The sequence below is a fragment of the Solanum pennellii genome, chromosome 10, assembly GCF_001406875.1.
Source record: "Solanum pennellii chromosome 10, SPENNV200".
Taxonomy (NCBI): domain Eukaryota; kingdom Viridiplantae; phylum Streptophyta; class Magnoliopsida; order Solanales; family Solanaceae; genus Solanum; species Solanum pennellii.
In genome coordinates this window covers 80,429,984-80,440,389 of record NC_028646.1, presented here as the reverse complement: position 1 = coordinate 80,440,389, position 10,406 = coordinate 80,429,984, and the positions used below count along the sequence as shown (strand labels likewise).

The following is a 10,406-nucleotide window of genomic DNA, read 5'->3' as shown; positions in this document are numbered from 1 at the left end:
CCCCCCGCACACACACACAAGAAAGAAAGAAAAAAGACTTTCTTATTGCTGGAAATAAAAATCTTCGGCACTGGAGTACAGTTGTCTCAGTAAATCTGATATACTCATATTGACAGGTGTTTTCGTTCAAAATCAGAGGAGCTTACAATATGATGGCAAAACTCCCGAAAGAGCAGTTGGAAAAAGGGGTTATATGCTCATCAGCTGGAAACCATGCACAAGGTGTTGCATTATCTGCTCAGAGACTTGGCTGCGATGCTGTGATTGTTATGCCTGTTACTACACCAGACATCAAAGTTAGGATTAGTGAATTACACTTTTGGTTTAATAGCTTCCATTTTGAATGAATCCTGTTACTTTTAAGGTTATCCATTTTTCTGAAACCACGTTCTTCTTTGAGCAGTGGAAATCAGTTAAGAGATTGGGTGCTACTGTTGTTCTTGTTGGGGACTCATATGATGAAGCTCAAGCATACGCCAAAAAGCGGGCTGAATCTGAAGGCCGCACATTCATCCCTCCTTTTGATCACCCAGATGTCATTGTAGGGCAGGGTACAGTAGGGATGGAGATAAATCGCCAACTGAAAGATAACATTCATGCAATCTTTGTGCCTGTTGGAGGAGGGGGGCTTATAGCTGGTATTGCTGCTTATTTGAAAAGGGTTGCCCCAGATATAAAGATTATTGGAGTTGAACCACTTGATGCGAATGCATTGGCATTATCATTACATCATGGTCAGAGAGTAATGCTGGACCAAGTTGGGGGTTTTGCAGATGGTGTAGCTGTTAAAGTGGTTGGTGAAGAGACTTATCGTCTCTGCGAGGAATTAATAGATGGCGTTGTCCTAGTTGGTCGTGATGCTATATGTGCATCTATAAAGGTTAGCCATTATCTTTTATTTTACATGTTGGTCTTCATCTGGATTAAATCTTTTGCCAAATGGTATTTACTGTGGACTAAATTTCTCAATGCTTGTATATGGCTCCCTGAAGCACTACCGGTCAAATGAGACTAACAGTTGGAACACTTTTTGTCAATTACCTCTCTTTCTTTCCAAGAAAGTATCACAAGCCCTCTTGTGTTCTATATATGATGATTCTATGTATCAATGCTTTATAAGATGACATGAGTGGATTCATCTAAGAAAGAATATGAGTTGTAAAAGAAAACAGAAACATTCTGGAAAAAACACAAAAAATTGTAGGAAGCTATGAAGTCGATGCCAACATAGAACTTCTGTCGATGAAATGTTTTATCTTAGAGATATACATGGTCATTTTTCATGCAGAAAGTCTAATGACTGTTGGATAGACAGCTTTTCATTGCATGAGTTGTAAAATTTTTTATGTAACCGTCATTGCTCATTTGGATAGGACATGTTTGAAGAGAAAAGGAGCATACTAGAGCCGGCAGGTGCACTTGCTCTTGCTGGAGCCGAGGCATACTGCAAGTATTATGGCCTCAAGGGTGAAAACGTAGTAGCAATAACTAGTGGAGCCAACATGAACTTTGACAGGCTTAGATTGGTAACAGAACTCGCAGATGTTGGTAGACAGCGGGAAGCTGTTCTTGCTACTTTTATGCCAGAAGACCCAGGAAGCTTCAAAAAGTTCGCTGAAATGGTGGGTCACCATGAGCACTTAAATATGGATTTTAAAGTAGTGCACTTTTGAGCTACCAGTTTCCCAAAAGAAAAAAAAGTAGCACACATTTGACTAGCAGACTAAAACATTAACTTGATTACAGGTAGGACCAATGAATATCACTGAATTCAAGTACAGATACAACTCTGACAAAGAAAGAGCTCTTGTACTTTACAGGCAAGGTCTCCTTGATCTTTTACTTTTGGTTCATTTTAGCGTTAATTTTAGTATTATTAACACAGACACTTATTCATGGAAGGACAGCAACTAAGTATTAAATATTTCCAGTTATTTGCCTCTCTATCAATCTGTTATGTAACCTATGGTAAAGCCAGGGTTGCTAAATTTTATTTAATTTAGCCCAACTTAATTCATTGTTTCATGGCCTTTTTTAATGTGCAGTGTTGGACATCACACAGTATTAGAACTTGAAGGAATGGTGGAGAGGATGGAATCAGCAGATCTGCAAACCATTAATCTTACAGACAATGACTTGGTCAAAGATCATCTTAGGCATTTGGTAATGTTTTAGGTCTCCTTTATCATGTTGATATTTTTCTTTGGTATAGAACTGTATGTATAATTACTCTATTCATTTGATTATTTTAGCTTTTCCTACTATATTAAGAAACTTGATGACAATATACCGTAATGAAATAATGTTTCTGTCTCGTGAGATTTTTAATTCTTAAGCGGAGAGATTAGGTTTAACTCCTTTTAATGGATTATGTGGTGTTCGTTGGATATTGATATCTCTTTCTCTCCAGATGGGTGGTAGAACAAATGTTCATAATGAGCTTTTGTGTCGATTCACTTTTCCCGAGAAGCCTGGTGCTTTGATGAAGTTTTTAGATGCTTTCAGCCCACGTTGGAATATAAGTTTGTTTCATTATCGTGCACAGGTAAATATAGAATCTCATTCTTCTAGTTTAGCTTTACCCTTTGTTGTTGTTGGCCTGTAGTTTATCTGCTATTATATTGGATTGATTTGTTTGATCTTTTCTTCGTGCTGAAAGGGAGATACTGGTGCAAATGTGCTAGTCGGGATCCAAGTTCCACAGGATGAGGTAGTTGAGTTTGAGGGACGGGCAGACAGTCTTGGTTATGAATATGCAGTGGAGAGTCTCAATGAGGCATACCAGCTCATAATGCATTGAAAAAGGTGTTGCCTGTTATGGCTTGTTCTGGGACATCATTGCTAAGAAATAACGTGGTATTCACCGACTTCACTTTCTCCTGGTTAGTCAGATATTCTGAATCCTCCTCACGATGGAAGAATGACTGTTTTATATACAACCAGTGTAGTAGATGATTTTGGGCTAGTCTTTATCTTGTGTATATAAGCTATTTGTATGTTGTTATCTAAAGGCCTCAACTTCCATGAATAAACCATTTCACTTTAAAGCTAATCTTAGGTGTTCTTTCTTCTGTTTCAACTTTGGCCTTCAAAATCCCAACTTCATAACGTTGTATTATTAAAAATGTCTTTGTTTTCTGGTGGTTTCTTGTTTTAGTTTTTGGTCCCCCCATTTTTTTTTTGTTAGGTGTGTTTGGATTTGTTCACGTTCTCTTGTTAAACATTATGGAACCAAAGTTGAGCCTTCTTATAGAGCTAAGAAACCAAAGGCTGATCTTTTTGAACTAATTTGGCTAAACATAGTCTTTTTGAACTTTGTACACATAAATACCCTGTAACCATCTTTCAGTCATTAACTAAACTCAAAAATTATAAAGAAAAAAGACATTTAACTTGTGTATATACTACGTAAATATCTAAATATATACACTTCTTGGCGTGTGTTCATTTTGTTTCGACTTACAAAGGGTAAGGTGAAAATGAAGGAAACAAATACATTGCTAGTATTTTATATCACTATATTTTAAGGATCCATACCATAAGCTTCTTGCCTAGTGTCATGCTTCTATTTCTTGTTCTTTTACCCAATGATATCAGCATGAGGCCTCGATTAAATTTGAATTTATGCATTGCAAGACTCATTACTAGTGTTATCGCTCCCAACATGAGTTTTTCAATTCTCAGATGCACGAATTCGAGGACTATAGTTAAAGGTGAAAAAAATTGAAATCATTCCACGATAACCTACGTTGATAGTTTCATAAATTTGAATTTATGCATTGCAAGACTCATTACTAGTATTATCGCTCCCAACATGAGTTTTTCAATTCTCAGATGCACGAATTTGAGGCCTATAGTTAAAGGTGAAAAAAATTGAAATCATTCCACGACAACCTACTTTGATAGTTTCATCCTTCTATGTAGGGGTGTACAAAATCGAACCGAAAATCAAACCAAACTGCAAATCGAGTCAACCCGAAAAAAAATCTAACTATATTTGGGTTGGTTTAGTTTTAACTAAAAAAAATCAACCCGAGACCAAACCAACCCGACATTATATATATAATTTGAAAACTTATTTATACCTAAAAATATTTACTTTGATATAATTTTTAAATATTTCTTATATTTTTTCATAGTTTTTATCTTTTAATGTATTATTTCAAGTTTGATACTTAGAATTTTGGATGGTTCCATAAAGATTATAGTCTACATGTATTGGTTTATTATAATAACACTTAAATCAAAATCAATTAATGCTAATACAAAAAGGAAATCAACTTAACACTAAGAATGACGATAAGATTGAGTGCTTGTTCTTTGATTTTACATTAGTTTAGACAATTGAAATACATAATATAATTTTAATTTCCTTTAATATTTAGTCATGTAACTAATACTTATTAAACTTATTTTAGTATGATTTAGTACTTTTAAATTATGATCATTTTCATTATGACTCGTTAATTTACAATATTTATTTTACTCAATTTCATTATATATATATATATGGATATTTTAGTGTCATTAATCGTATCATTATTTGTGTTATATTCTTGTAAAACACCTTAGATAGTTGTATTTTGGTAGGACTGAAGATATATTTAAATTACAAGTAAATTATATGTTTGTATGAATACTTTAGCGGAAAAACCCCAAAACCCGAAAACCCCGAAGTTGAAAAACATGATTTTATTGGGATGATTTATTGATTTAAAAATTCGATACAAATAATTTAATTTGATATTTAAAAAATTCGAACCAATCTGACCACGTACAACCCTAATTCTATGTATTTATGTAAACAATCTGCAAATCTCCATGTTAATAATAAGAAAAAATAAATGCTACTTCTATTTGGCCTATTCTATATAGTGTTTGAAGTTCTTTTTTTTTTTTTTTAAATTCCAGGGAAAAAGCATAGGAATATTGAGTTATTGATGGAGTTTGAACCCTCTACTTCAACTTCGAAGGCAAAAAACTCATCAAGTGGGTGACACCTGTCCTCGAGTTAAAGTTCTATACACTAACCGTGTAAAATAAATTAAATCAATCGCATTACTTATAAAATAATTACAAGTAAATCTATTTAATAAGCATTGATTTATAATTTAAATTAAAAGGTAGTAAGTAACAAATTATAAAAGTTTTGAATCTTAGCAACTTATGATAAATAAAACTTATTTGAAGATGAATTAAAAGTCTAACAACAATATGACTTAAAAGTTAAAACATGGTATGTTTTCAACATCCCACAACTCCTCTTGGTTAGAGTAGTGATAGTCATTTCTAAGTAGGCATGTGCTTGGTTATGTTTAATTACGTTTAAATATTTTAAGCAGGAATGTATACGTGGAATGGTTAAAATTTATCTTTAACTAAACATCTAGAATTAAATTCTTGAAAATAGAAAAAAATTATGACAGCAGGATCCTACAATGCACGAATTTAAATTTAGTCAGACTTCTACTTTCAGATATCATGTGAGAAATTAAAAAAAACAAAGTATCTCTTGATTACACTTTTCCTAAAATGTTAAAAAGCAAAATCTAGATTACAATAATACACTGAACACTAAGATGGTAAGCAATCAAATTAGTCAAAAAAAACAATTACAAATTTTTTACCATGTTTTAAAGAAATTTCATATATTGTATATTTATATATATACCAAAGCCAAACTTTACAACTTTCTTCCACAAAGGAACAAGAAAAGTAAAGGGGAAAAATTAAGACAAACAAAAAAAAAATGAATTCAAATTCTTTAAAGGTTTTATGGTTTATTTTGCCATTATTTTTGGTTGCTGCTTTTGTTGTTACCAATAATCCACAAGGTTCAAAATTTTGGCTATCAATTTCTCATCATCATTATTTAGAGACTCTTAATCATGGTTCTTCAACAAAGGTGAGTTCTATTTACAAAAATAAAATATTATTAGTAGTACTTTTGTTGATATATATATATATATATTTGAGGTTTAGCTATAGAATTTATCCATCACTAGTTTTTATTTTTTTGGTAGTGATGATCTATACTTCATTCCACAAACATTGTGGTAACTAAAATATTTGATGTTTAATCATTCGAGTTCTCGATACGAAATGTATTACCAAATGAGGTTTTTGTTCGGTACGAATCTGAATTAATCGAGTTTCAATGGAGGTTTCAAATACCGATTGAGAAACTAAAAAAACATTTTATCTTTTCTCCTTTACTACAAAATTAAATTGGATTTTTTTAGAGCTGTTAATAGCTGATTTTAATTTCTTGATCAAGAATTTGATACTATCTATTAGTGACCTTGGCAAATTTTTTTTTTTACCTTAATTAGGACTTGTGATGTTGAAATGACTCTTAAATTTAATGAATTTATTATATTCTTACCGCTAAAAATCCAGTGCAATTTTGAGTTATATATTCATAATTAAATCAATTTTATTAAAATTTTAGTGATATAATTCATGTATATACCTAAGTTTCATTTTTGAAATGTTAGGTTTAGCTGAACATGAGTATATCTTAGTGTGACACACCTATAAGTTTACATGAATTTAATTACTTTTGTTCGAATTTTGATATATAAATTACATATAATTTTGTTCGAATTTTGTTGTTTATATATATTACATGTAATTTAATTAGATTTTGCTATAGAAACTTATAAATTTCAAATCCGAATTGCCCAATTTTTATGAGTTCGGAGCCTAAAGGGTATAAAATCTTAACAAAAATTTCAAAACGGTATATAAAATTTTGTATTAACCAAAACGACAAAATCGCTGGAACAACAGCGATTTCCTTCCGTCGGAAAAAGCAAAATCGCTGCTACTTCAGCAATTTTGCAGAATGTGATTCTTTTAAGGCAGCGATTTTCATTTTTAAATAATTTTTTTTAAAGTTCATTTTTTAAAATAATTTTTTTAAAAAGAAAATCGCTGCCCTAGGCAGCAATTTTTATTATTATTTTTAAAATGAAAATCGCAATTTTTCTTAATTTTTTTTTTTAAAAAATGAAAATCGATTTTCTTTAAAAAATAAATCACGTCTTGCAAAATCGCTGCTACTGCAGCAATTTTGTTTTTTTTGGCGGAGAAAATCGTTGTTGTACCAGCGATTTTGATTAATATAAAATTTTACATACCGTTTCGAAATTTTTGTTAATATTTTATATCTTTAGGCTCCAGACTCCTATTTCCATTTCATTATGACCATATATAACCCTTTAAATTTACTAATTGATTGCTTATTTGTTGTTAACCTTATAGGAAACTAATGAGAAGGATGAGGTCCCTATTATTAATGTGAATAAGAACACAACAACACCAAAAAGATTTAGCAAAATAGATAAATTGGAAGCAGGACTTGCAAGATCTAGAGCTGCAATATTATTATCAAGACAAAACAAAAGCAATCATATAGAAGAAGAAGAATATATCCCACATGGTCCTATGTACTTGAATGCTACTTCCTTCCACAGGTATGTTGTATAATACTATATATACCATTCACTATTAATAAATTACTACTCCAATTCGGGATCGTTTGATTTAAACACTAGTTATATTGAGATTAGTTATTCTCACACGTGTTGTTTCTTCTTTATTTCTATTGGTTTGTTATACAGAAATAACATGCATTTGTATATTTTTTGAGAAGAAACTAAATTGTTCGTTTACAAAAGTACCCTCCACCTTATTCATTAAACAAAAACGGTTTGAGGCAATAGCGTAATTAACCACATATAACTTAGGGTGGCTAGTTGGACACCCTTCGTCAAAATATTATAATATATATATATATAGAGAGAAAATTATACGAAGTATATAGGTCAATTATTATTTTCGTACCTAAACATATATTAAATCTTGATCACCGTCAGCGAAATTTCTGACTTCACTACTTATTTGAGGTATCTCAGGTATATTTTTTTCGTCATTTTTACTAATTTACCAGGATATCTACTCTCGATGCTATTATTCCACTCTCTAATAGATATAAAATAGTCTTATAACTTTAGTGTTTGAGTTATATTTGACATAATATGTATAAATAATATATCAAAAACTCGATAAGTCATACTAATTGAAACTCAGAATTCATAAATTTAAAATTCTGAGTCCATCTAACTATCTCATTTCTAAAATGTGTAGGAGCTATTTGGAAATGGAGAAAAAATTCAAGGTATATGTGTACAAAGAAGGGGATCCCCCATTATATCATTTTGGTCCATGCAAACATACATATGCTATTGAAGGTTATTTTATTCAAGCAATGGAAGTAAGCAAATTCAGAACAGAAAATCCAAACAAAGCTCATGTATACTTCTTGCCATTAAGTATTACAATGTTAATTGAATTCATATATGTGGCTGAATCACATGAATGGGGTCTCATGAAGAATACAACAATGGATTATATTAATATCATTTCTCAAAAGTATCCTTATTGGAATACAAGTCTTGGTGCTGATCATTTCATGCTTGCTTGTCATGATTGGGTAAGTTTCTTGAATTTATTTTATACTGTATATGTATATAAGTCAATAAAACGTTACTTGTCTAATTAATAATTGATACTCTTTCGAAAAAAAGATTTAATTTGGAGTACGACAGACAAAATACTCGTATAGATACTTTATTACAAGCATCGTGTCATTGTTTTTCACTTTTTTTGTCGTAGATTTTGACTTGATATGAAATTTAATAGTAAAAACATACTCTTCCTTTCTTCCTCATTTGATATAGTTTTGAGAGGCAGCCTTTGTAAAATTAAAACAAAAATAAAATTCTTATTTTACTATTAACAAAAAGCTTTTATAGCTATACAAATATTATGTCATGTTTAAGATCATAACTTTCAGTTACATATTATTTTCTTACTGAAACTTTTGACACATAAATTGAAACGAATGGAGAATTTTATTCACGATAACTAGTGCCAAGTTCACCTCTCTAATATTCTTTAATAATAGTCCTCTCTATAGATAATTGTCGTATAATACTTCACGTTATATCTCTAGGAGGTAGCGCTAAAATCTATATACATTCTATATTCTTTTCAGATGTCATTCATGAGATTACGCTGAATATGTTTGTCTACCTTATTATATGACCTATTTTTAATAATAGTATCTTATTCTTTATTTAAATTTGTGTTTATTATACAGGGCCCTGAAATTTCCTTTGCTATACCACATTTATACAAAAACTCAATTAGAGCTTTATGCAATGCCAATACCTCAGAAAAATTCAATCCAACAAAAGATGTTTCAATCCCAGAAATCCATCTCCCTCTAGGCACAACCAAAGGCCTACTAGGCGGTCCACCGCCCTCCGATCGCCGCGTTCTCGTGTTCTTTGCCGGAGGTGTTCATGGTCCAATTAGGCCAATTTTGTTACAACATTGGGAAAATAGTAAAGATGAAGATGTTCAGATTCACAAGTACTTACCAAAAGGTGTTTCCTATTATGACATGATAAGAAAGAGTAAATATTGTATATGTCCAAGTGGATATGAAGTTGCAAGTCCAAGAATGGTTGAGGGACTTTACATGGGATGTGTACCTGTCTTAATTAAGGATAATTATGTGACACCTTTTAGTGATGTACTTGATTGGGACACATTTGTTGTTACAATTCATGTTAAGGATATTCCTAATCTTAAGAAAATTCTTATGGATATTCCTCAACATAAGTATTTGGAGATGCAAAAGAGGGGAATTCAAATGAGGAGGCATTTTGAGATTAATTCACCTCCTAAAAGATATGATGTGTTTCATATGATTCTTCATTCGATTTGGCTTCGAAGACTTAATTTTCGAGTTCACGATGTTGAAGATTCTTGAATTTTAAAAAATTATTTGTGAGAGAGGAAATTATTGATTTTAAAGTACAAATGTAATTCTTTTTTGGAGTGTTGTGTTTTTACGATTCTTGATTTTGCTATATTGTTATACTTCATACTTGTGCACCATTATGAACTAAATAAGAACTACTATGCTTTTATATTTGATTGGATGTGATTTTGAATTGTGTTCATGTGGTCGACTGGATGAAAATGCTTGATCAATTGACGATCTTGTTTTTGAATATGGCATAGTTATTTTCGGAATAATCATCATCTTGAATAACAATAAAATTTGTGAAAAGTGACTAAAGACAATGAATTAAGATCGATTGTATTCATTTACTTTAAGCCAAAACACCTACGCAGTGGGTTAAGATCAATCAAAATTCATTTACTTAGTGCATTTGGATCTATAGTCTACCTTCGCAATAGTGGAGAAACCCCTTGCTTGGTTTGGAAGAGGCCGGGGATTAACATCCGGTCTAACTTAAGGGGAATATTTTCGGAAAAACTTGTATCGATATGCTATATTAAGAAAAATATTTACCATCTATATCAAT

General features: G+C 31.3%; 2 protein-coding genes across 3 annotated transcripts in view; both read left to right on the top strand.

Annotated features, from left to right (window-relative positions):
* LOC107002306 (threonine dehydratase 1 biosynthetic, chloroplastic) overlaps positions 1–3,146 on the top strand; it is a 6,308-nt gene extending 3,162 nt beyond the window's left edge. For both annotated transcript variants that reach the window (XM_027912343.1, XM_015200273.2), the window contains 7 exons: positions 117–296; positions 404–880; positions 1,374–1,622; positions 1,747–1,820; positions 2,046–2,163; positions 2,411–2,545; positions 2,660–3,146. In XM_027912343.1, coding sequence (XP_027768144.1) covers positions 117–296; positions 404–880; positions 1,374–1,622; positions 1,747–1,820; positions 2,046–2,163; positions 2,411–2,545; positions 2,660–2,800 — 1,374 coding nt within the window. In that variant the 3' untranslated portion in view covers positions 2,801–3,146. The remainder of the gene's footprint in view (positions 1–116; positions 297–403; positions 881–1,373; positions 1,623–1,746; positions 1,821–2,045; positions 2,164–2,410; positions 2,546–2,659) is intronic.
* Positions 3,147–5,685: 2,539 nt separating this feature from the next.
* On the top strand, positions 5,686–10,016 carry LOC107001636 (probable glycosyltransferase At5g03795). Its single transcript, XM_015199608.2, has 4 exons — positions 5,686–5,905; positions 7,267–7,478; positions 8,152–8,497; positions 9,167–10,016. The coding sequence occupies exons 1-4, from the start codon at positions 5,750–5,752 to the stop codon at positions 9,842–9,844; spliced, it is 1,392 nt and encodes a 463-aa protein (XP_015055094.1). The 5' UTR covers positions 5,686–5,749; the 3' UTR covers positions 9,845–10,016.
* The last annotated feature ends 390 nt before the right edge of the window (positions 10,017–10,406 follow it).

What these genes read in the sequence shown, in the direction of transcription:
- LOC107001636 (XM_015199608.2), top strand. Translation starts at nt 5,750, where the DNA reads ATGAATTCAAATTCTTTAAAGGTTTTATGGTTTATTTTGCCATTATTT. An exon ending in ATCATGGTTCTTCAACAAAG is followed by an intron (nt 5,906 to 7,266) that starts GTGAGTTCTATT and finishes TTAACCTTATAG; the next exon opens with GAAACTAATGAGAAGGATGA. An exon ending in AATGCTACTTCCTTCCACAG is followed by an intron (nt 7,479 to 8,151) that starts GTATGTTGTATA and finishes TAAAATGTGTAG; the next exon opens with GAGCTATTTGGAAATGGAGA.